The sequence below is a fragment of the Acanthochromis polyacanthus genome, chromosome 9 (genome assembly GCF_021347895.1).
Source record: "Acanthochromis polyacanthus isolate Apoly-LR-REF ecotype Palm Island chromosome 9, KAUST_Apoly_ChrSc, whole genome shotgun sequence".
NCBI lineage: Eukaryota > Metazoa > Chordata > Actinopteri > Pomacentridae > Acanthochromis > Acanthochromis polyacanthus.
This window is the reverse complement of record NC_067121.1, coordinates 31,586,351-31,611,714: the sequence shown is the minus strand read 5'-3', so window position 1 is coordinate 31,611,714 and position 25,364 is coordinate 31,586,351. Positions and strand designations below refer to the sequence as shown.

General features: G+C 41.7%; 3 protein-coding genes across 4 annotated transcripts; 1 reads left to right on the top strand and 2 right to left on the bottom strand.

Moving 5' to 3' along the window:
- Window positions 1–2,235: 2,235 nt before the first annotated feature.
- Window positions 2,236–13,920, bottom strand: gpbp1l1 (GC-rich promoter binding protein 1-like 1). Its single transcript, XM_022212864.2, has 11 exons — window positions 12,578–13,920; window positions 11,929–12,043; window positions 9,691–9,817; window positions 7,541–7,869; window positions 7,106–7,181; window positions 6,789–6,985; window positions 6,477–6,620; window positions 5,355–5,510; window positions 3,184–3,308; window positions 3,003–3,105; window positions 2,236–2,868 (listed from the first exon to the last, which is right to left on the bottom strand). The coding sequence occupies exons 2-11, from the start codon at window positions 11,986–11,988 to the stop codon at window positions 2,698–2,700; spliced, it is 1,488 nt and encodes a 495-aa protein (XP_022068556.1). The 5' UTR covers window positions 11,989–12,043; window positions 12,578–13,920; the 3' UTR covers window positions 2,236–2,697.
- Window positions 13,921–15,991: 2,071 nt separating this feature from the next.
- Window positions 15,992–17,312, top strand: LOC110964237 (transmembrane protein 69-like). The gene is made up of 3 exons (XM_022212915.2): window positions 15,992–16,165; window positions 16,350–16,395; window positions 16,489–17,312. Exons 1-3 carry the CDS (start codon window positions 16,137–16,139, stop codon window positions 17,200–17,202), a joined length of 789 nt encoding a protein of 262 aa, XP_022068607.1. The 5' UTR covers window positions 15,992–16,136; the 3' UTR covers window positions 17,203–17,312.
- Window positions 17,313–18,780: 1,468 nt separating this feature from the next.
- ipp (intracisternal A particle-promoted polypeptide) lies at window positions 18,781–24,169 on the bottom strand. 2 transcript variants are annotated; one of them, XM_022212892.2, is made up of 10 exons: window positions 24,050–24,169; window positions 23,222–23,644; window positions 22,924–23,135; window positions 22,526–22,745; window positions 22,280–22,435; window positions 21,955–22,122; window positions 21,716–21,853; window positions 21,310–21,432; window positions 20,879–21,099; window positions 18,781–19,939 (listed from the first exon to the last, which is right to left on the bottom strand). In XM_022212892.2, the coding sequence occupies exons 2-10, from the start codon at window positions 23,562–23,564 to the stop codon at window positions 19,715–19,717; spliced, it is 1,806 nt and encodes a 601-aa protein (XP_022068584.1). In that variant the 5' UTR covers window positions 23,565–23,644; window positions 24,050–24,169; the 3' UTR covers window positions 18,781–19,714. The 2 variants fall into 2 exon arrangements, with proteins under 2 accessions (XP_022068584.1, XP_022068592.1); XM_022212900.2 differs by lacking the exon at window positions 24,050–24,169 and adding an exon at window positions 23,845–24,025.
- Window positions 24,170–25,364: the final 1,195 nt, after the last annotated feature.

The window sequence follows — 25,364 nt, the reverse complement described above, 5'->3', positions numbered from 1 at the left end:
GTGCGTCTACGTGAGATATTTTGATGGGAAGGATTTCAAGTTCCCTTCCACCTACAGGTGCGAGTCGTCCTTCTCAGCAATGAATGCAATAAAGACGCACCAGAGAAATAGATTGACTAACCAAAACCTCGAGAACTGCCTGAAGATTAAAGTGACGTCTATTTCACCAGATATAGTGACCAGCGGGAAATGACACTTTTCACACTAGACGAGTTATTGTGTCTGAAATCTGAACTGTATTTTTAATGAATGTGGCTGGACATAATTCAGGGCTACTGTAAGCATTTCTGCTCTGTCGTTTCCGGGCCGAGCCCGGCAGCCCACGGTCGAGTGGATTCAGCCTTTTTGCTCTGATTTGCTTCCGACAGTGCAATGCATTGTTAACGGTTTATATTTGTTGTGCCATCACAGTCATATAAAGGCCTAAATAACACGCATGTTATGTTTGAAACTCGTGCCACTCACATTTCTGTTCCTACACCTATGTTTGATGTCTGACCTGTTTGAAAGAAGTGTTTTAATTTTCAGAATAATATGACGCCTATGTCCGTTGTTTGAGTGACAACTTGTGTTCTAGAGACTATTAGAATTTCAGCACCCGGCGCTGTCCGCTGACGTCATTTGTTTTTGCATGTTGAGCGTCCACGCTTCACCTCGCTGATGCGCTTATTCACCCTCATATCACAAATAAGAATTTAGATAGATTGAAATGTTTCTGTTCTGAAAAATTAAGTTTCCAAATAAAGAGCTTTTTGAGACTGTTAGTCCGATTTTTAAAAAGTATAATTTATTTTGTTATTTTCATTCCCTAGTTCAAACAATCTCACGGGCCAGATGTTTTTGCTTGCGGGCCGCTAATTGCCGACCTATGCACTACAGGCATCTTGACTCCACCTGGTTAAATCCCAGACAGGGTGGAGTCCCCTACTGTGTCCCCACTGGCACAGACGGTTGGACGTACAATCACTGGATCAACTAAATAACATGAAGCATATCTGCAACTGTACCTGAAACCTGCATTACTGGTGGCAGCAGAGGGATGTTGTGCTGTTATGGTGATGACTGTTAAAGCACGTGTAAATCTACAGTTTAAACACTTGAGTCCAATCACTGGATATAGCCTGAAATACATTTATGTGACTGTGCATGAAATCTGTATTACTTGAAATATAATAATACATCTTTTAAAAACAACAAAAAAGTGAGAAATGCGTGAAAAAACAGTGTCAAAGGTCAAAAAGCCTTTCAGAGAAATCCAACAATTTGAGCTGTCAGTTGCCATTTGACGAATTAAACCTTTTTTCACCAGATTAAAGAGCTTTATTTTGAAAAACGTCACTGCTCATTTCTGAAGTTCACTTGTTGAATCTGGAGACAAGTTTCACGCCCTGGATGAGTGTGGCGGAGGTTTCCCTGGCTGTTTTGAGTTGATCATAATGGGAATTTTTTGCCACTTCAAACACAGATGTAAACAGATACAGCTTTGAGCTTTTCCTTCTATTAAAAGTCAAAACATCTGCTGCAAAAGCTGCATGAGCACATTTAACTTTCAAATAAGATTTAATAGGTTTTGTTTGATTGTAGGATTGGACACATGAGCTCCAGGGATCTTTTTCTAGAAAAAAAAATTGTATCAAATGCTGAGTTTTCTGCATTCTGGTCATCTTTTCTTGCACCAATTTGTGCTTTCTGTGCATGTATCTGTCTTGTAAGTCATTTTATGCTGTATTTAAGGGGGAAAAACACGTGAAATCTCACCATATGGGCACATAGGTCCCTGAGCAGCAGGTCCCAGGCTCACTTCCAAGCTGGTTGAACCACATTTTGCATGTTCTCGCTCCTGGGTTCTTCTGTCAAATAAAGGCAAAAAAGCTCCAACACAAATCCTTTTTTCTTGCACCTTTACAGGCATTATTTTCCAAAATCTGAATCTGACTCACAGCTAAAAAGAACATGATTACTGGCAGAGTTTTCTCCAAAATAAAAGTGCATCTTCACGTAAAAGATGCAATTTTGTCTCTTTATACGACACAAAATGTACAAAACTAATCAGCTTTCAATCTAAAATTAAAGCTAGCATTCCACAGTGATTCCAAAACCCCTCGCAGTGCTACATTTCTATTCCTGGTTGGAGAGGACGGAGCTGCTGCATAATTTGTTGAGAATAAAGACGGCAAAGTGGCATCATTTTGTGAGTGAAATGACACTTAAATTTAAAACACCACAGTAGCCAGATTCATATTGAAACATATCAGCTTGTCAGGAACCAATTTTTATTAATATCATTAATAATGTGTCATCAGCATCATCAATGAAATGAGTTAGTCTGTTTAAAGCAGAATCAAGTGTGCATTCATTGCCCTTCTTTCCTTGATGAACACTTCAGTTCCACAAAGCGAGGAAGAAAAAGGAAGGGGGGAGGAGGAGGGGGAGGAGGGTCAAACAGGGCTAAGGACTGCAGTGAAGGAGGAAACGCAGGGAAAACGACGTCTGGCGGAGCAGGAATCTCCCCCTTCACTGGGATATGATTGGTTTTTCCCTTGTGCAAGAACGACAACAAAAAAAAATAATCAAAAAAATTCAAAATGGTGCTCTAAAAACAAAGATGAGAGAGGAAGAGGGGGGATTGCTTGCTGGGATGTGGTGTTGGCTGTTGTGTTGTTGTTTTTCATTTTATTTTTGTTCCGTAAAGCCACGTTAGGATTTGATGCAGTCGTCGTCATCAGAGGTCTGGCTGCTGCTACTGGTTTCGGACTCGGAGCCCTCCTCGACATGCGCCTCCGCCACACTCCTCCAGGGGGTGAAGTGGAGGGTCACACCCCGCGTCCTCGGGAGAACCCCGTTTCTTTGCATGCCGTTCCTCTTCAGCTGCTCGAAGCACACAGACACGCGGTGAGGAAATGAGGCGCGTTCAATTATTTTCTCATCAAAATAGCAAGCGATGCCGCACCTAGTTGGACTAAAAGGGGAAATCTATTCCGGGATTTCCTCTGAGATCTCACCTGTTCAGTTTTAGTCTGGAACTCTCTCAGCTCGTCCTCTGTCAGAGGCAGGAAGTTGTCATCGTTTTCTGGGTACTCCTGCCAGCCCATGGCCTTCAGCAACCTGGATAAGCACAGTGATTTTCGGCTTAGCTGATGGTGTGTGTGTTTGTGTGAATGTTTAAGGCTGTTAGAGTCCTACCTGTGCTCTGCCTCCAGGGAGCTGGACAGGTGTTCGGTGTCTGAGTCACTGAGGGAGTAGGACAGACCATTCTCGTGGCAGACTTCCTCGCTGTAGGCTTTGGGCTCTGGGGTGCTGCTTTCACCCTGATGGAATTCACACAAACAGTCAGAAAGCTGAAGAAAATACAGCATATAATTGTGGGACATTTTGTAACAGTTTTTGCTGTTTTCAGGACAAAAATCAACATGGCCGCCTATAACGAAACACCACATGGCATTTTTAGAGAGAGAGATTCTTCCAAGTATTATTAATACAACTGAGTAAAATTGAAATTAAAGGTTATTTATAAAGACATTGTCGTAAACCTGTTGACATGCCATAAATCCACACTTGACTCTCACACTACTTTATATTAAAGAACTCAGAAAGCCTTGGAGTCTTCCAGTCTTTTCTTCAGGAGGAAATGACATCATGTGGAGCAGGTCATGTGATCTGGAATTAACACACTTCCTTCAGAGGTGTTTTTGTAATGGGTAACTTAGTAGAAAGTGATTTCTCAGACTCCGATACAATTTTTTATTTTCCATACAAAATTTGAAATATTGCCAAAAAATAAATATCTGTCATGATTATCTTAACTTAATAAAAAGAAGACAATCAAAGCTATTTCTGAATAAGCTCATTTTATTATTGTTTAGCTGATTGGAAGGTGATTGTTGTTAAATTCAGACGGTTATTTAGTTGATATTTTTGTAATATCCAGTCATTTTTTATGAACAAGTGATTGTTTCCATAATAAATAATTATGGGATTTGTAAAGACATGATAATAAAGAACATAAAAACATTAGTTTATTTACTTTATTATTACTATTTTATTTAAGATATATCCTATGGACTTCAAAAGTACCTCAATTATATATTGACCCAAAAATGACATTGCAAAGACTTTTCTAATGATGACTTAAAAAATACTGGACAATACATAATCGGTCGAGATCCTTTCTTTAGGGGATAGACCATAACAACCACCCAACAAGACGCTGAGCTACTAGGGGATAAAACCGAACTGAACCGGGAATAAAAAATGGTTTTGGTTTACTTTTTAGTCAAGGCAAATGCTGAAAAAAAAAAAAAAAATCGATGGAAAGTTGATGCAAGTGAGAATTCATGCATATCAGGGATCAAATGTGGATGTTGAGCCGTGAGTAATGAACAGAGTTGGAATAAGAAGGTGTTGAGCTGCTGAAATTGTCCGTATAACCGACTAGTGGTGCATGATTATGTCAAAAATGATAATGATTCAGTTGATTCACACTGAAACCACAATTTTAATCCTTTTAACAGCAACTATCCACTGGTTTTTAAGATAAAATGTATTATATTGCACTTTGACCTGTGAATAAACAGCACCACTTTCACTTCCATGTTTCTACAGTCCTGTTAATGCACAAATCTGCATCAAAATAAGACTTTTTCACCCAAATTCAGTGCATCTTTCATCGAGGCAACAAATAAATACAACTGTACTCAAAACTCTTCACTTGTTGAGCAGCTCCTTATAGACAGACGCTACAATTTCCTGATAATCCCTAAACGTCTCACGATTCCTTAATTAAAGCATAACTCAGACATGTTTCTGACCAAAATGTGATTTCATGTACAGAGGCTGATTTCTGAGTCACATTTTGAAACAATATCGCAGTTGATCTCATTCGTTTAATTTTGAGAAGCCAGATTCGTGATTCATATTCCCACAAGTTTCTATTTCTGAAACCCTGTCTTCTATTTTTTAGTGTTTCTTTCCTGATCATGGCTCATTTTCAAGTAAGAAAATAAAACCCTTAAATCAGGCTAAATCATGTTGTATTAGACTTTTCTTACAGACTAGCCATGTAAAAGAATTATTGTGCGAGTTTTCTCTTTATATCAAGCAGCAAATGAAGTTTTGACATGACGTTTTTGAGTTCATTTGCCTGATTTTACTTTGCAGGAATACTTTGGGGGAGACTTATCTCAAAATAAAGCTCCTTCATGTGCTGACAGAAACTATGGCTCCCAACCAGGATGATAAAAACTAAATGACACACGCAGAAAACAACCAGGCCATAAACTGACAGTACTTTCTTGCCCATCATTAGCTGAAACAACAGAGCAGTTCTGTGGGAAAGTTTCCAAACATCTGCCTACCTCTCCTGATGTTCCCGGGCTGCTGCTCGTTGTCAGCTCTCCAGTGCCCTCGTCCTTCAGAGCTCGCAGGAACTCGCTCTTACGATCCGGACCACGGCGCATCAGCTTCAGCCTTGACGGAGCGATATCTATGGGAGGAGTCGTGCTGGAAGGGTGCTGCATGTATGGAAAAGAGGAAAAACAACTTAATGGAATTAGTTTTTTCAATTGAGACATCAACGCTGGAGGAGGAAATACAATCTGCCATATTAACCCTTTAAGCTTCAGTCAATTCCAGCCGTTTTCAGTACAAAAAAAAATCGCTAATATTCTATTTTTAAATTAAAAAAATTACGAAAAATACAGGGAATATTGGAGGGGCATCGCGAGGTGCATTTCCTTGAAAATGACCGATTCGGGGATTTTATACCGACTTCAGGACATGTTTTGGATAAAATAGTTTACTGGCTTGTGTCATCTGGATGTAAAAGGTTGGATTATGGCCGTTTTTTGTGGAATATTTTTTTTTGTGTGTAATAATAAACCCGGAAATGTGAGTCGCGCTGTGTGCGTTGAAGCCGTGTATAGAGAACGGATGGATGAATATTCGTTTTTGTCGGACAAATGTGTTTTTCTCACCCGCTGTGGTAATCGCATCTGAAAGTGGTTTATACCGGGGGATTCATGAGAATCTAAGCTTTCCATCGGTGTATAGTGTTTGTATAATCGTGTTTGCAGCCGTCGGACATTCTTGAAATTCCTATGCAAATTAGTAGGTGTACCGCCGGCGGTACACTGAAGCTTAAGGGGTTAAAAAGCAGCGCTAAATGTACGCTTTAATGAAGATATGTGGAGCATGTTGTGAGTTTATGGTAACAGATTACAAAATTTTAACACACTGGAGGATGACAGAAAGCATCTTCTTCACCAACCACATTCATTTGGTGATTTACCGACACAGTGTAAGGCCAGCTACATAAGTCGCACATGCAGTAACAGTATCAGAAAGGAAGATACCAGTTTGCTTGCTGTGAAGTTTATGTTGGCACATGGCCGAGTACATTTGTTTTGGGTTAGAATACTCCTTAACTGTCGGTTACAGTAATAAACATGAGGATATTTGTCTTTTTCTGCTGCCCTCACCTCTTTCGGGGTGTTGTGCTGTGGTGCACTGACTGGGGTGCTGGGTTTGGCTGCAGAGATGGGGCTGGTGAAGACTGAATCTCGGCCTGGCATGTGAAGGCCCGACTTTGTGATCTCTCTACCACCGGATTTCCACTGGGTGCTCTGGAAGGCAGAACATCGGTTACAAAAAGAGGCAGCCCGACACATAGATAACCGGTGCTGACCAGTGCCAGGCTCATTATCTAGTTTACGTGAATGTCTTTTGCATGTCTGCTGAATGGAATCACACAAGCAGCTGTAGCTAACTTGACACATAACCGGGTGTCATACTTTGGTGGGGGCCACGGCCGGCTTTGGGACCAGGTTCTTGTAGACGCTGGAGCCTGTGATGGGAGTTTTGCTGCCGTTTGTGGGCAGGGCGCCAGCGGTGGCAAACCCCGCAGAGAAGGCAGTACTGGGGTCCTCCTTGGAAACTTTCTTGATAACCAGCATCTTGGACACCATTTGTTTGCCACTAGGGGGATTTTCTGGAACAAAATCAGGAAAATCAATAAGCAAAAACGTCATGGGTAACGATGAGGAGCAGAGCAGAGCAAAGCTTAAACCATGAACAATCTTTATATTTAAGAATGTAGATCCAGTCTTACCCCACACTCCAGCATGGGGAGCAACTGCTCGCATCTGAGTCGCAGGCTTTCCAGTTGTTTCAGGATTGAGGGAAGGCTGAAAAGACAAACACAGAAATAAAATATCTCTGCATGCAATTGTTTTTACTTTAAAGTTATGTTTACATGTAAGATCAGAGCATGCTGTTCCTGACATGATTAAATCACAATATAAATATGGAGAGATGACGAATAAAAATCAAAAACGCAAAGTGAAAATGTTTCAGGTGCAATATTCTCCACCTGTCTTCTAAAAATAGAGTCCCTTTCATAGCTGGTTGAACATTTATTCAACAGTTGAAACAGCTTTGCCACTAACTCAAGGTATTTTATCTTTAAACAGAGCTTAGTCAGGGAAGAACTATGACAAGGTCAGTGGTGCTCTTTTGAAACAAAATAACAGTGTTATCTACTCACAAAGTCCTCCTCCACAAACTTCAGCTTGTCGTCCTTGCTGTCTTTGCGTTCCTCGTTAGGAAACTTGTCCTGGTACGAGGTGCCCTTGCGGGGATGGAAGTTACCATTGCGCTGCCGGTGCCCCCCCTGCCTGTCCCTGTCGCCTCCTCCCCGTTTGGGGTGGCGTCCCTGGTGGTGGTGGCTGTCCTGGGCACCCCGCGGAGCTCCGTGCCAGCTGGGTGTTTCCTTCCAACAGGAGCCCCCAGCCAGCCCACCATGCCCTCCTTTGGCCACCCCCGAGTCGACCGAGTCATGCCTCAGAAGCAGAGAGGGCTGCTGCCATCCATCACCTCCAGAAATCACAAACACACAGTATACGTAAATATAATGTAATTATACTGTAAGAAGAGCCAAACACCAGTGAAATGTGGCGTCGACAGCAAAGGTTCCCTCACAACCTTCGTCTGAATGTCATAAATCTTTGTCAGTGCTTCAGTGACATCAGTAATCCCTGATGACTCATGCGGTGCACATACTTGAAAGTTTTGGTACAACCACTTATATTTTTGTGTTTGAGGAGCTGGTGTTCCCATTTAGAAATGCTTTGCTGGTTGTGATTTAGTTCATTTAATCCGAGAACTGAAGAATTCTTGTGGATGAATGCCATTGTTTTATTTTAACAACCATATCATTACACAGACATACTGCCACACATCTGGCAAGACGAGCATTAAGCTGCTTCACTAAGTAGAGGCTTTCAGAGTACAAGAATAGAGGGACAACGGAGAAGACAACATTTAAATATTCTTCTGGGTAAAATAATTATTCACCATTACTAACAACTTCGCAAAAATTGAAATGAAACAACAACAAAAGCAAGATTCAACAAAACCCCGGCGACTCTGTGAATCCTTAGCAACGACTTCACAAGGAGGTAAACTAACAATTTAAAAATGCCATCACACCACACTTATTCTTAGTTCACACAAACAGCAGCGTGACTAAACATCGGCACACAGACGCTGTAAGTGCAGTTTACGAAAAGTGAGCTGCAGATGAGTGAAACCCAACAACATTACGGAGACAAAGAACAGACGTGTAAAGGAGGCTATAAGTGACATGGAGACAGCGCTGCCTCAAACGGTGTCTTCAGAGCACATGTCCTCGATTATGTCCTGTTTTCACTCTCAGCTTCACACAATGCAGCTCCAGCAGATGCAAAAATGGAAGTCATTTAACTTCCTAAGTGCTTCAGTCGACACAACTGGGCATTTCATTTTGTTCAGTTCAGTTGTGACGTGAGGAAGCCTCTTGGAGAAAAGGTGAAATGTCGTGAACTTTAGTTGGTTTCTATTGAATAACTTAGCATTTCAATGACTGAAAATCCAGACATACTTTATCCCAATACTCCCCCATCACCTCCTCCACGCTGCCTATGTAGAGTAGGTGATACATGGACCAATTCTGACTCTGTCCTTTGACATAATGAAGAGCAACTTTACATTTCTGTGCAAAAAAAATCCTGTTAGCAAGGTTAGCATCAGCACTACTGTCGCCATGTCCTCTATGGGACAAAATTACATCATGTAAACAAATGAAAGAACTCCAAAAACTCCCCATCTTAGCATCAAAAGTACAAATCCTGTTTCTGAATACTTCCACCCTGCAGCAGCTCCACTTTCGGTGACCTAAACTGTATTTGCGTGTGGACGAAAACCAAAACGTGAGGACAGATCCTGATATGCTGGGCAGCAGATTGCAATCAAACAATGAATTTAAAGCATCCATGCAGGTGTGCTCATTGTCTGACTCCATCTCTTTTCTCCGATATGCACAAACTGACATCTCCCTCCTCTCTCATTTCCACCGTTTTCATTCTTACTAATCCATACAATTTGATATCAAGCACAACTCGCAGCACAGCTTCATTCAACTTCCAACTGACGAGATGAATAAAATAAAAAAACCTGCCGGTGTTTGTTTTCTAATTTTAAACAACTCTGTGCTACACTGACACTAAAGTGCAAGAAGATTCAGTTCCTGAGTTCATGACGGTTTCTTTCGTTTTGCTCATATTCTCACAGTTACTTCCCCTCACACAGCTAAGCCCTGCAATGACCACAGAAGGTTTAATAACCAAGAGGGTATCTGCTGTGTGGAGATTTTTTTACCTGCAGGAGCACGCAGGGAGCCGTTGTTGAAGAAACCATCGGAGGAGTTGTGGCGGCGGCGGCTCACAGCGGTTCTGCCGTCTCTGTGGTGGGGCTCACCTTGTTTGTCAAGGTTGGCAGCAGGGGACTGCAGAAGGAAAGAAAGCAGACACACTACTGATTAAATGGCCTCTTTTTGAGACAAACTGTCGAAAAAAACAACAACAAACAGAAACAGCAATTTCACAGGACATTTCTTTTTTGTCTGTACTTTATTTCTGTCTTCGCGCAGAAACATAGATTAGCATAAAAAGTGTCCATACTTCAGTTTCTCTCCCTCTCCATCTCATAGAACTTAAATAACCCTGAGTGAAAATGTCACTGTAGGAATCTATTCTTAGCGGAGGAAAGTGAGCAAAAACCAAAGACATCACAGCCGCAATCTTGGAATGCTTCATCACAAGAAATGTGCTGCTGTGGAAGCCAGTAACATCAGAGACACAGTGTGCATAATTCTCAGTGGTAAATCCTGAAGTTACTGCACTGACACAGCTGCGTGTGTTGGATGGTGTGCAGACTGCGAGCGCTCGGCTCCATCTGAATCACATCTCAGTCATCAGATGAGGCTCAAAGATCAAATAAGACTGTGTTCTTCAGCATATCCCTGCAAGCATCAGTGAGGATTTTTTTTTAGACGAAAAAAATCGAGAGGATGAGTATAAACTGTGGCTCCAACGCTGCCAGTTGTATGCAGACTAATCCCTGAAGACAGATGACACCGAGGTGAAGCCATGTGTCAGCAGGACGGTGATTGTGCGCTTGTTTCTGTCTTGACTCTTGATTTCACAGACAGGCCCATCAGCTGAGTAACTTCCTGGCTCACAGATTACACCGACCTCTGAGAAGTCTAACAGAAAGTCGGGCAGCTCGCACAATATTTGATCTAAACTAAATGCTGGAGATGTAAAGCCAGAGCCAAAAGTAAATATGACCACCAGAAGCACGTATTTTTAATGAAGTTTGTTACTTGGGGTATGCTTTACTGAAACATAATAGAAGTTTTTGTTTATCAAAAAATAAAGAGGAAAATGCAAAGATTTCTGTCAAATAAGGCAACACAGACTCATTGCCTTTACTTTTCCGACATACTTTACCCGCTACAGGCCTGTTGTGAGCCAGCACCCTGGTTTTAGACCTCTGAATTGGATCCACATCCCAAATTAAGTACAGCAATTATAAAAGCTCTGGTCATCTGAATGGCCTTTGTTGGAGGAAATAAAAAGTTTGTGACATTACCATGCTGTGTCTGACAATTTCAGGAACGTCTAATGGCTTAAATGTCCGACACTCGTAAAAGAAACTATGGAAGCCAACTTGGCTTCCTTAACTAGCGAACAAATATTCTTCAGACTATCCTTTCTCTCCTGTTAGCCACAGCCTGCTGAATGGAGAACACAACAGTCAGGCTCAAATCTTCATTGACTCAAATATTTGTCTTGAGTCGACTAAATACAGCTTCTTCTTTGTTTCGGTGTTCGTAATAGTGATACTTCTATCTGAGATGTCCTGGCAGGGAAAACCGATGGAATGAGAGGAAGAAACTCTTACTTGTGCTGCCGGGCCATCGGGACCCAACATTATGTAATAAAAACTATTAGGTAACTATTAGTTACCTAATAGTAACCTAAATAGGTAACTATTAGGTAAATGAAAGTTAAAACAGCTAAGCATCAATGTTACCTTAAGCATGAGCATTTAAACCTTGTCAAGTTAGGTCCCTTTTTCTTTATGCAGCCTAATATCACAGCATAAATTAAGAGATCTATCAATTCACTATAGAAAATTTAGGAAATTTGATTCTCAAATTACAAAAAATTCAACTCCAGCTCCTCCAGAAAATATCATAATCCTTCATGTTCATCATCCAATGAGCAAAAAACAGCATGAATCCATGCAAATTTTGTAAATTATGGATAAAAAAAGCAGAAAAACTCAGTCACATCTTATTCTAGTTCCTTGAGTGGTTACTTCAGGGTATTTTATCTTTTTCATGAGAGAAAAAACACATCTTGGTGACCCTCTGCTGAACCATGCACTGTCTTTCCCCGAGGGCGATTTGTCACTGACCACACAAACACACTCAGGTGTACAAACACTTGCACTAGAAAGTGAGAGCTACACTTTCAAGCTCTGTCTGCTGCTGTTTCTTTCTGCGGTCGGCTCACAAACAAAGTGTAACACGCAATCACACAGCCCTACCTTGGCAGGCTGGGGTGTGGAGAAGTTAAGCCAGGCAGGGACAAAGTCATGCTGCGCCATTTAGGTCCAGTGTTTCCGGTCAGTGGATCGAGGCATCAAACCTCATGGCCAGGATCTGACAAAAAGAAAGGACAACAGGAAAGACATTTTGAATATTCGCATTCTGCAATTCAGAGCACAGAAGCATGAATCTCTGACATGGAATCAAAAGCCCTTTCCATTCCCACCCTTCTTTGGTTACATGTCTTTCAAGTAGTTTGTCTACCGTCAGTAATTTAGAAATTCACTGTGTGATAGTGTCCCACAAGACGAGTCAAAAAGAGTCCTATTCTTAGCAGAAAACAACAAAGCTCGACTCGCTGCAGCTGTGCCTGTGAAGATGATAGCTGGTTGACAGCCCGTATGGAAAATATCTTGTGCAGCAGAATACAAGTACTATTTTGCAGTACGTCTTTGTGATACATTTATGCAGCTCATTGTGCTAGGTTTTGGTGAAATTTCTAATTTGACTTCCATGTATGACACAGAGAATTCACATTTTTTTTTTCCCCACACAAAATGCTAAATAAAACTACACCACAGCAGCTAATTTCATGGCTATTGAGCACAACCATGCATGCTTATCAGTGAGGCGAAGCTTCAGCATTACCCCAGAGTCTGTGGCTCTGAAGTCCTCTGCCTCCTCTCTCGGTCCGGCTGGGCTCGGTTCCTCAGGCCTGTTGGCACTGATCACAGAGTGTGTGCACTGACAGATGGGGAGCAGCACACCGACCACCCCTTCTCCACCTCCGCCAGGACAGCGCAGCCCCTTTCCCCAGAGGCGGATCCCTTCGTCCAGGGTGAAACACTTGAAGATCTGTCAAACGGTTGCAGGAATGATCTGGAATGGCGATCCAGAGAACCGGCCAAGCAGGAAGCAGATTTTGACGCTGAAGCACAGAGGACTACGAGGCAGAGATTTTCCTTCTCCGACCAGAATCCAGGCAGTTCTTGTGACGGTCTCCGATGAATTCTGCTGTTTCCAGTATGGGGAACTTTATTCCAGTCAGATTGGATACTTCAATATATTTGAACCATTTGCTCTTACTGACATGAGTGAGACACAAAACCTGATTGGACTTTATGCTGATTGGCTAAGATGAATTTATCTGACAGGTGATTTGTCTCAGTGGCGAGGAAGAGCCAGGTTGTCTTATTGTGAATATTAGGAAACAGTCTGTGAAAGTTGTCTGCCCTGAAACATGGACAGCAGTTTGTGCAGCAGTTCCACTTTGACACCAGATGGGGGAGAGAGACAGGTGTTGTCCTGCCACACTGCGTGCCAGTATGCTTTTGTGTCGACTCACCTTTTATCGAATCATTTTAAGATCTGCCTAAACGCATGCAAAAAGAAAAATAAATTCAGAGACAGTCTTTTGTTGGCAATGGAGCTCACTGAAAACCACTGCTCACCTCATTAAACTGGTGAAAAGACTGTCTTAGCTTGAAGAAAATAATGCTCAAATATTCAAAGTCACATGACAATGAAGGAAGGAAGGCCTATGTTACATTGCCATCATTTTCAGTTTTGGTTAGTGAAATAGAGATGCAACTGGATGATGCATTATAATGCTAATTCTATCTTTATATGTTTTACTATCACATTTGTAAGATGCACATTTAATTATCTGCACGTTTTTGACTGGAGCAGATTTAGTACGAAGGTCTGATTTCATAGATATGGAAGATTTAAAGTCTAAGTGAGAGTCCTTTCACAACCACCTAACTTGTCCAAAAAGAAATCCTCAAGACAGCTCGATCAACTTCTTTTTCTCAGGCGGGAAAAAAAAGAAGAAGAAAAAAACAAGCTTTAATCAGCATGCATCCAAAATTTTCTTTCCTTCTCGAATGTGTTATTTCGCACACAGAAAATTTTAGTGCAGTTTTTGGTTTTCTTGCAGACAATTCACTGGCGTTCTCACAGGAAAAGACTGGACCTGGAATAAATAAAACCAGTGTTAGCCTTCATTCAGAACACTCATCTCCAGGTTCAAAAATAAACACAGTACTTAAACTCACTTGGCAGTGGATTGAGTAAACATTGTTTAACTAATACGGAAACCTACTTTAACAAAGACGCAATGATCAATTTTGGGTGAAACTGCATGTGTAGTTTGGAGGCTGTATGTTGTGATGCTGTTTGGTTAGACTCCCCATATTGATAAGATTGGGGACAGTTCAAACAGTTAGCAATATGACACCACTCCTTCCAAAACAATCTTGAAGTTGAATCAATACTTCCCTGAAGCGATTTACTGCAGGGCTGCTGCATCAACACTTTTGCAAAAAAGGTAGAATTGGGCTTCCAAAATAAAATAATTAAGCAAAACCAACTTCCCCTTCATATCTACACATCTGTGTTACTGTAAATAGCTAAAGCATAGAGCAACCATTATGAAATTGCACTCCTCCATCACTGAATACCCTTATCAGAGCCCTAAAATAGCATCCAATTCATGAGACAACCAAACGCCTACAAGGAAACTGCTTTTGACACTTCAAACACATTTTGAAAGGTATGAGAGAAGAACCATGAGTCGATGATCTCAGCCCCACTTCGTGCTGAAAACTGGCTTTTTAAATAAAATTGCAGTGGCTTTTCTGAGTGAAATATTTATATCAGTATAAAAATAACACGAACACTATCTTCCTCAGCACTTCTCCCCAGACTGTTACACATCTCAACAGGCCCAGCAGTGGCTGTACTACTGAATGACGTTATAATCCTAAATAACAATTATTTTCTTCCTACACTTCCTTCAGACACGTGTTATAATGCGGCTGGATACCACAACAAAAATAAACCTTCTATGCACAAACTCAGAGCTACCGTGGGCTCCTTAATGTATTCCCACTGAACTATTACGTAACAGCTCAACATCAATGAGTTTGCCACGGACACGGGCTACAGTGTGCAGCAGACATTTACTTCACTGTGAAACAATACCCACATGAATGATGGCAGCACAAATACTGCCAGGTCTGTACAGAACTCCCTTTAACACTACTACACAGTGAGGGGAACCACCGTGTCCACAAACACTGCCGCAGACCGATTCAACACAGCAACGTTACACGCACGTTTCGACAAGCTAACAAGCACAATAACGTTATGGATTAAAGTGCACGAAAGTGATTTTAAAAGCAACGTGGCCGCTAACAAGTCAACACTAATCTCTAAGTAATAACGCCGTCAGAGCTTGTCCTAACTCCGCTGCTAGCTAACTCTGCCTAGTTAACTATGGCTCACGTTAGCAACTGTTAGCTAATAGCTGGCGTTACCTAGCCTGTTAAGTCCCCTGAGATAACCATTTGGCATGTGAAATAAAGTAGCACGGTTAGTTGGCTTAGCTTAGTAAAAACGCATTTAGTGCGCTAACGGTGCCTCAAAATGCCTATTTAAGCAACTGTCACGGATATACAATAGAGGTAAACAGACCTGGCTTCGTTGGAACAACACAGTTTCAAAATGGCTACCTTAGCAGCGGCAGCACACATTCATTAGCCTGCTAAGTGCTAGCCAGCTAACTTGCACTGTTTCATGACGATACGGCTACCTTGTGATGAAGAAGATAGTCGTAGATGGAGAATCGTTCAAATATACACAAACTCTACAAAACTCTAGTAAAATTACACCTTCTCGCAATTATAAGCCCCTTTAATAAAAGGGCTATCGATGTTTGTTTGGGTTTTCGGTGCGCTTACCACTGGCGGTGGCACTGAGGGATTCGAACAGCCTCAATTGTGCTGCGTTTAAGAGCTGTCGTGATTATGCAACTCAGTGAGGTTCCGAAGTGTTTTTAAATCCCAACTGGCTGCTAATGAAGCTTCAGTTAAACTCACTTTGATCTAAATATACTCATATATATATAACTGAAATTATAACGTGATGTTTTTCAGTGTTTTACAAATTACTTTAAGAGCAAGGTGCTGATAGAGAAGGATTTTGTCACATTGAACACAACTTAATACCTGCCCGCCACCGACAGGCAAACCAGTCGATATCAGAACGTGTCTGGTTCAGCTCAGGATTAGAAGGAGACAGGCGTTTAATAGAGCACCGATAAAATGGCAGCAAGCAAACGACCTCTAGTTTAGGCGTTTATCGTTAAATTTGCTGCTATAAACTATATGTTATTGTACGTGCAGTGGCCTGGGTGCACCGTTGGATGAGTAAAAGTTACAGGATAACGCTTAGGTAACTGTATCATCTGTGTTTTGTTGGCTGTTACAGTAGGTTAGCTATGGATTGCATCAGGTTGAGCAAATGGCTAGTAGAGGTTGAGTGCTAGCTGGTTATATCATAGTTAAAACTCTAAAGTTCATGTGCTAGGGTGGTGATGTTTTACGCATATTATTAACTAACAATGTGTTTTTTCCAGATTTAAAATGATTAGATTCGCATCTGGAAGACGTTTAATGTCTGGGGTAAGAAGAAGAGAAAAGTTCACTTAGATTAAACAGCTCAGTGGGGCTGTGCCTAAGCACTAATGCCTTTTCCTGTGATTGTTGTGGTCTCAGGTTCCACTATGGGGATGTCTTCAGCAAATACACAGAGCACCAAACTACTGCACAAAAGCTCAGCTGCTGTTTCATCCTCAAGCCTCCTGTATGTTTATGGCATCCAGACCGGCCTCCACCGCCAACAGGTTGTGGAGCATCATCAGACCTGTGAGCTGGCATGCCTCTCGTCTCTGTCACGGGGATTCACGAGGCACCTCAGAGAGCCACGACAGCAAGGAGGGTTTTAGCTTGAGGGCCCTCACCAAGGCTCCCAAACCGGCTCTGTACCTCGGTTTCTCTGGGCTCATCCCCTTCCTGTCTGCCCCCCTCCTGATGGCTGCCACTCAGTCCTTCTACCCTGAAGTGGCGTATGCTCAAATGGTGTACGGAGCCTCTATCGTGTCCTTCCTTGGAGGGGCGCGTTGGGGGTTTGCCATCCCTGAAGGCAGTCCCGCTCAGCCGGACTGGATGAACTTGGGCAACAGCGTGGTGCCCTCACTGGTGGCCTGGCTGGCTCTGCTCTGCAGGGACAATATCGCTGAAGGTGCACTCGTAGTGATCATGGGACTGGGTTTGTCGCTGCATTACGACCTGACCCTGCTGCCTGGCTACCCCGCCTGGTTCAAAGCCATGCGAACAATCCTCACTCTTGTTGCCACCTTCTCACTGGTGGCTACACTGGCACTAAAGGAATTCTGTCCTGAGAAGAAAATCAAAGAGATACAGAAGTAATTTAGCTTAGTACTTCAAGCCACATGAAGTTTTGCAGACAGTTCTTGCTGTGCTGGAGTTGATACAACCAATTTTGCTACTTATGCAATAAAAAATATATAAAACCAGAATTTTGAAAATGAATAATATCAGTTTTTGTGAGTTGCAAAAAGGGAAAAGCAATTTCGATTTCACAAGGATATACAGAGTTATTCAGAAAGAATGAACTGATTTCATTCCGCCATATTTGAATATGGAAAAGCACTAGAAAACTCCAACTCAGTCACAAGTATTCTAGTCACAATCAACTTTAATTTGATGTTTAAGGTCATCAAATGACATCGAATAACTGCAGCGATCAACTCAGTGGATTGTGATATGGTGATACGTGTCTGGGAGGAATTCTCTTACTGCATTGATGTTGGTATTGTGCTGCAGGTATTGTCCACTTTGAACACTTGTTTGACAGCAAATAAAAGTTGATTGTGAGTAGAATATTTGTGACTTGGCTGCAGTTTTATATAGATTTTCCTTATTAAAATATTGCATAATGAAATCACTTCATTCTTTTTGAAAAATCCTGTACATTAAAGTAACCAAATGTGGGCATAAACAGACTTTGAGGTCGAACATTATTAATTATCAGAGTATCACATTCTTTGCTTTTTAAATACTGAAATTTTACATGTGCAAATTTGACATAACAGATGAATGGTGGGATGATTTGCATACTTTCATTGGTATTGAGCTCCAGACTGATAGACGTCAAAACAGCAGCTAAAAAAAACGGTCGTCCGTTGGTTCATATTTGTTTCAAGCTGCTGTTTTAGTTTGCTATAAATGTTAAGAGTTGTGTTATTAGTGGTAGCAGCTCCATAATATTTCCCTCCAGCTCTCATGTACAGATGTTACATCTTATCACAAACTGTGAGGGCCGAATTTTGTGCAGCAAACCTGCAAGAAACGACTCCTAAAATCCAATTATTGAGATGGATCTAAACAGTCGTGAATCAAAATCGTTTTTACTGGACAGTCAGTGTAAAACTATGAGGATGGAGTTTTGGCGGCAAAGCTACAAGCCTGCATTTTTTATGGTCTTGGAAGTTTGCCACATCAATACCAAACAACCTTGGTGCTTTGGAGAAGCAAACTTCAGCCAAATGGATAAACTGAGAGCCTCATAGAAAGCATTAGGGAGTTGACAATAGATGGACTGCACTCAGGATGGCACTTTTTAATTTAACGAGGAGCTGCAGATCCACCGAGATGTCCAATGTGATATCACAGCAAATGTTGCTACTATAGTTTGCATAGTGCAGAAAGTCTTTTCTACTGCAAGCTCACAGTTTTTGTCATGTGCTTTAAGTGCAATCTCAGGAGACACTCCTTTGTCCTGCGATTCATCGTCCTTCTTCCAGGGCCAAAGAATGTTATTGTATCATATCAGCCATAACAGACACAACATGCCATCAGTAAGTCACAGAGGAATGTAAAAAACTAAGTAGCAGTGATGCTTCCCCAGAACTACTGGAGGAGTTATTGAAATTTTACCTTTACTGAAGGAGGGGTTGTAGGTTAACAATAAACCCAACACACACAAACACTTAAGTGAAGTTTATTAAGTCTAAAAAGCAAACAAACATGTTGCTGTTGTGTAACATTATGCTGTTTGCAAAGAGATAACCACACAAGTTAGAAAACCCTAACTGTGGCACTGCTGTTGTATTTCATCATCATCATAAGAAGAAGCATGACACTTTACAGTAAAGATGGTAAACATACTTCTTTGAATCATTAGACTGAGTATGTTAACATCAAAAAGTGCCTCTGGAGTGAAATGATAAATCAGTCTGTACTTGGGTGAATTAAAGAGGAAATGGTGACAAAGAGGCACTGGTATTTACACTGATATATATACAAAAGTCATCCAGTGGAGACACCGTACTGATCACTGTACTGCTGTCATAATAGTAGCATGTTGTTCAAGTTTACAGAAATCACTAACCATGAAACTTAAAAAGCCATAAGTTTCATTTGGTTCCATTGTTAACCAGGCTCAAGTGGTTTGATAAAGTAGTAATGCAAACGTCTCAAGCATTTCATTGAGGAAAAATCCAAGTAAACAAACAAAAACAAAACAAAACAAAACAGTGCTTTCACATCATAGCCAAGAACATTACTGTCAGTCCACACAGGACTCTGACACTTATCAAAAAACATCTCAGTTCATCAAAAATAGAAGTCCTCCATTGTGAAAAACTATCATCATCATCAGGATAGGCTTGTCTTCAGATATAAATAAGTCAGGAAAATAAACGTGTTGTCACTCAGAGTAAGCGGAGGCCGTTTTGGCAGTTTCCAGTACTGTCATATTCATGTATCAAACATCCACGTATAAATAACATAATAATGTAAAAGCCTATTTGAGACTTAAACACATCTTTTCTATGTGTTCCTTAAGGTGCAGCTTTACTGCAGGTTATGCAGTTCTGGGATGATTCAGGTGCTGATACTGAGGTTCACAGTTTGACTGTCAGAGCACAGCCAGTCCGCCGTCGCAGCGGCTGGTGATCATGTTTCCGATCTCGGTCCAGGTATCCAGGTGAGGGTCGTAGATCTCCACTGAATCCACCGTCACAGGTGCAGAGAAATCCCTGCTGGCAGCTCTTCCTCCGACTGCGTACAGCAGCCCGTTAACTGCTGACACTGACACACCCGCACGAGCAGTGGACATAGGGGCCACCTCCACCCATTTCTCCTGTGGGGAGAATGTTACAGTTTAGATCAGGGGTGTCAAACATGCGACCCGCGGGCCAAAACCGGCCCACCAGAAGGTCCAGTCTGGCCCACAGGACAACTTTGTAAAGTGTAAAATGACAGAGAGGACATTAAAACTCTAAATTTCAAATCATTTCTAGATCTTGACAAATTGTTTTGATCATGAAGTAAAATACTAGATTGCTCATTGTTCTTTTGTCATTCTGTGTCACGTTTTGGTAATATTTTATCTTTTTTTTTGTCTCATGTCTGTCATTTGGTTTCTCGCTTTTGTCACTTTGTGTTTCATTTTTGTCTCACTTGTGTTGTCTTTTTTGTCATTTTGTTTCTTTTTTTGTCAATTGTGTATTTTTTTGTCTTGCTTTTGTTGCTTTCTATTTTTATCTCTTGTTTTGTTTCATGCAGTTTGTCTCCTTTTTTTGTCATTTTGTTTCTTGCTTTTGTCATTCTGTCATTTTTCTAATATTTTGTTTTGTTTTTTGTCTGACTTTTGTTGTTTTGATCATAAAGTAAAATACTGTATCATTCAGTTCCAGATACCTGTGACTAAATGCTTTGTTCCTTTGTAGATCCGCTGTGATCTGGAAGTTGTAATGTGTTAATGATAAACTGAAGCATAATATTATTGAAATTTAATTTATTTTTCTTAAGAAATTTCTGGTTGTTCATAATATTTTGTCAAAAGATAATTCCTTAAATGTGAACATTTTCAGAGGGTACTTTTTGGAACTAAAACAAAGGAAAAACTTGGAGTTGTGGTTATTTATAGTTTATTATGCTCTGATTTTGCTGGTCCCGCCCACTTGACATCACTTGACTGTGGTCCTTGAACTAAAATGAGTTTGACTATTTGTATGAGTCAGTGAAAATTATGTTACAACATCGTGAAAGATAATTTCCTCATCTTTAACAGCTTTACCTCTTCAGGACAGTATTTCTCTACAGTCTCCAAAGCGCCCAGTGCCTCATTCCAGCCGCCCACAGCGTAAATGCAGTTATTCAGACAGGCGACACCCACGTAGGCCCGACGTGTGACCATGACGGGCAGAGCGCTCCATCGCCGGGAGATGGGATCATATACCTCTGCTGAACGTAGCTCCATTCCTTCATCACTGATCCCTCCAATCACATAAATAAATCCTGGACAGAGAAAACTGCATTTAGAGTGTTCATGTACTAAGAGAAATACAGATACTACTAGCATTTGCAGTTCTACTTTTTGCTGTATTCTCACTGCTACATGATAAATCTGAGCAAAGTCCTTACAAGCTGCACCTGATTTTATAGATAGATAGATAGATAGATAGATAGATAGATAGATAGATAGATAGATAGATAGGAGGAGCTCACCTTGTAGCTCACAGCAGCCAAAGTAATAGCGAGGAACTGCCATGCTGCCAATGACCTCCCACTTGTTCTCCTCTGGGTCGTATCGTTCCATCGTCTTCCCAATCTCAGAGCCGATCCAACCACCTGCAGCAGCAGCAGGCAACAATCAGACGACATTTTTTCTCTCAAGTATTCCTAAGATGCTGGATATGAATTATTGATTTAACTGCACTCACTAAAATAAAGTCGCATTACAGAGCATTACGTAACCTCTCCAAAGACAACCCTGGTGTGGCTGAGTCAGTAAACTTGCCATTTTGAGTTTTTCTGTTATCATTCCTATAATTTCTTTAAACACATTGAGATTGTGTTATGTCACTGCATGTAAAACTGCTTGTTTTAATATAATAGTAGCTGCGGGCTTTACCAAGAGCATACAAAGCGCCATGGCAGGGGCAGACGCCGACTCCACAGCGAGGAAAATTCAGAGACGCCACAGCAGCCCACTGCTTTGTAACTGGGTCATATCTCTCTGTGCAGTCAAAAATCATCGAGTCTTTCTCCCCTAATGAAAAAACAAAGCATCATTTCTCGTCATACTGTTAGTCACTGAAGTTATTCTTTTCATTTAAAATCAAAAATCAAGCACAGTCCCAGCTTTCTCACCTCCCACTACATAGATCATGCCTTCCAGGACTGCAACTCCCAGCCCACTGCGGGCCTGATGCAGTGACGACACGGTGGTCCAGTACTGGTTGAAGGTGTCAAAACGCTCCACGCAGCTTAACGCCCGGCTGTCGCTCCAACGGCCGCCCTGCAGCCGAGTGTAGCCTCCTGATAAGAGGACACAAGAAAGAGTCTGTCATCAGTCTCATGAATGAAAGTTACACGGCTTAGATTTAGAATAAAGAATTTATTTGGCATTTCTATTATAAAATTTCTCATGCCGTCTTCATTTATGTCTTTCAGTATTAGATATGTGTTACAGCACCTATGGCATAAAGGTATTTCCTGGCTTTTCTTCTGGGTCTCATCTTGGCTGGTTGCAGCTGACTGTACATCTTATTTTCTTTGGGAGACTTTGTGACTTCAGTGTATTCCTTCAGCAGAGTCTGCAGCGCCACCCGCAGGCTGAAGTCAGTAATACCTGTGTTGAGAGACAAAATGGCAAAAAAAAGGTTTACTGTTTGTTCTTTACAATGTGTAACAATTTAAAAAAAACCCGCATCATTTTTACCCTCTATGTACTTGAACAGCCTCTGTGGAGAAAGCAGAGGAAAGCGGACCGGTTCCAACACCTCCACAACATGTTTTTTCCTCTTCGCCACATCTTGGAGAACCCAGTCCATTGCTGCAGTAAACACCTGGTACTCATCCTCGATCCTTAGCTCCTCGCTTCTTAAAAGTCTCACCAACTGATCCTTTGACAGGCCCCTGAATTCATCTGTGACGCACACCTAAAAAGAACCAGTTCATGGAACAATCTGTAAACTTGAAAACTACATAAATTATACAAATACAGCACTATTATGCACTGATCAGTAAGTATATTTGGGGAAACAGGAAGTGTTAAAAGCAAATCTAGAGTCTTGGCAAATATATACAGAGTGAAAAATAAGCCTTGTGCATAGATACCTCCAAGAAATGAACATGGATATAATTCTCAGTAAATTCCAGCATTTCCAAGCAGGCAATCTGCTCCAAGAACTGAAAGATGCCCACACAGTTGGATGGGTCCATGTGGCCCTTAAGAAACTCCCCACAGATGGACACCACCTCGTTCAGCTGAAGCATGTCCGCCGCCACCATCAGCTCCTGAACGTTCTCCACTGTGACGCTGATCACTCCTGTTCGGAAAGAGCACACAAAATGCCACAAAGCTACATTTGTTTTTAAAGAATACGATGACAGAAATAACAGGATTGATACAGACCTGTGTATATGAAGTCCAGCAAAACCTCAAACACTTCAGTGTCCACCCCGAGGATCTGCACTTCATCTTTGTCCGCCTCCCTCATCCCACCAGAGAACAAAGCAGAGAAGTAGGGACTGCTGGCGGCAAGCACTAATCGATGGACCATGAAGACCTGACCGCCGACCTTCAGCCCCACATCGCAGAAGTCAGTGCGGAGTCGCATCTTGTTCATCTGGGCCAGGATGAGTCTGGCGTAGCGGTCTGATGCCAGCAGGGCCTGCTCAGACGCCTGGGTTGCCATGGCAGCTGCAGCATCCCCACCACTACTACCAGTGGATGTTGACACAGACATGGAGGACATGGCAGCTGAGGCAGGTCTGCGTTACCATGGAGGCCAGTATCCTCACACCCTCCTCTCTAATGAGTCTCAGCATGAGACATCTGAAAGAGAACACAAGCATGAAAACACAGGGTCTCTGTGAAGTGTTGTGTAACACCAAACTTGAGCTTGATCTGCAAGAAATACAATATAAACATGCAAAGGCTGTTCTTTTTCGTTGTCAAACAGTAAGGCATGCTGAAACGTTTAAATAAACGTTTTTGTTTATTTCACCGTCGCTGTATTAGCTGTGAAAACATACCTGCCCCCGCTGTTAGCCAGGCATGCTAGCTCTCATGCAGCTCGCCAGGACGGATTCAAATATTATATTGAACGGTAAGAAGGCCAGCTGATATAAGACAGCTGTACTGCTCGACTATTCCCTACACAAGCTGTCAACTCACGGAGAATTGAGGATATTTAGAGAAAAACGGCACATTGTTTTGCTGTTTTTAGCTGCGACTTACCCGTAAGTTTACTGTTGAGGATGCGAGCAACTTCCGTCGCTCTGCAGGCTGTCAATCCTTTTTTCCAGATCGACTACACCAGTCTGGCGTTGAACCTCCAGTCATGACTAATAGGTCCCCGTTGACATGCTAGCATTTCTGTGTTTTGGTATCATCGATATAATGAGCCTCGTTGCCCTTCTAGAGCAGCATTTTGTTTAAATTCCACAAAGTTGGGCTTCTTTCTCGATTATTTTTGCTTGTTTTCTCATTTTTGGTCATTTCTCACAAATTCACTGCTGGTTTGGCCTTACACACGACGCCAGGTGGCAGTGCTGCCTTTAAAAAAGCTGCTACCTAAATGGAAGTCCTTGACAACAAGCCACAGAAGCCTAACATGTAAGTTATCATAGCGTTCTTACCATTTTTGCCTCCGGCAAAATGGTAATTTTAGATGGAGTTATCCCCCAGTGTTGCCTGTAACCTCTTACACTGGAGATTTGACCAACCTTACATCCTAGCCTACTCTTAGACACTGTTACTGGGCAGTCCAGCTAGTTTTAATCAGTAGCTTGGGATCAAATTAGTTTAAATATTATGTTGGAAACCTGTTATTACACTGAGGAAACCTTGACCCTTTAAACCTGTCTCGTGAAAAACGCCTCTAAATTGCAGCACAATATCTGGGTTACTAACTGTAACAGTCACTAAGATTACCTGCCACACACCTGAAATACAAGTCCTGCCACTTGGCCTGTATTTCCAGCTATTTCAATGTGTCACTGAGCAGCCAGTGGTGCTCAAGAGACTCTGTGGTGACACCAACGCTGGCCAATTGAAACTCAAAGGTAGTCATGTGCCACCCTGTAGTCTACACCCTTGGCTGGGTTTCCCCTGTTGCTGGCCTGTACCGTTAGATTTCTCGTGTCTCTAGTCGCCCCAAAGGCCATCTACCGTGGCCATTATCTCTGCTGAACAATTAGCTTATTGGATACAGCTTAAATGGACTTTTAGTCTCTTTATATACAGTCTATGCTCTTGATAAGCCAATATAAAGAAAAGCTTACCCTTTGAACTATGTGAGCTTTGGAAAAGAAGATCCATGTCACACTAATGCTTTCTCTCTTTGCAGTGAAACATCTTTGGAGGTATTTGAATCAAAGTCTAGACTTTACTGAAGTCACATTGTGTTATCTTGAACAAATTCATAGATTTTACTGATCAAAAACCAAATCCATCATATTCATTTCTTGTTCTACTCAGAAAATGCTTTTACCTGTTATTTCTGCCAAGTAATGTGGCATCTTTTTACATTTAAATACAGCCTTAAGTTGCC

Bases quoted from the DNA above. Each gene is read 5' to 3' on its own strand.
- gpbp1l1 (XM_022212864.2), bottom strand. From the start codon at position 11,988: ATGGCGCAGCATGACTTTGTCCCTGCCTGGCTTAACTTCTCCACACCC. The intron at 7,182-7,540 runs GTGAGTAGATAA...TTGTCTTTTCAG, and splicing joins AGTTTGTGGAGGAGGACTTT to CCTTCCCTCAATCCTGAAAC. The intron at 2,869-3,002 runs GTGAGATCTCAG...TGCTTCGAGCAG, and splicing joins TCCAGACTAAAACTGAACAG to CTGAAGAGGAACGGCATGCA.
- ipp (XM_022212892.2), bottom strand. From the start codon at position 23,564: ATGTCCTCCATGTCTGTGTCAACATCCACTGGTAGTAGTGGTGGGGAT. The intron at 22,123-22,279 runs GTGCTGTAACAC...TCCTCTTATCAG, and splicing joins GAAATACCTTTATGCCATAG to GAGGCTACACTCGGCTGCAG. The intron at 21,854-21,954 runs GTGAGAAAGCTG...TTTTTTCATTAG, and splicing joins CATGATCTATGTAGTGGGAG to GGGAGAAAGACTCGATGATT.
- LOC110964237 (XM_022212915.2), top strand. From the start codon at position 16,137: ATGAGTAAAAGTTACAGGATAACGCTTAG. The intron at 16,166-16,349 runs GTAACTGTATCA...TGTTTTTTCCAG, and splicing joins AGTTACAGGATAACGCTTAG to ATTTAAAATGATTAGATTCG. The intron at 16,396-16,488 runs GTAAGAAGAAGA...TTGTGGTCTCAG, and splicing joins GAAGACGTTTAATGTCTGGG to GTTCCACTATGGGGATGTCT.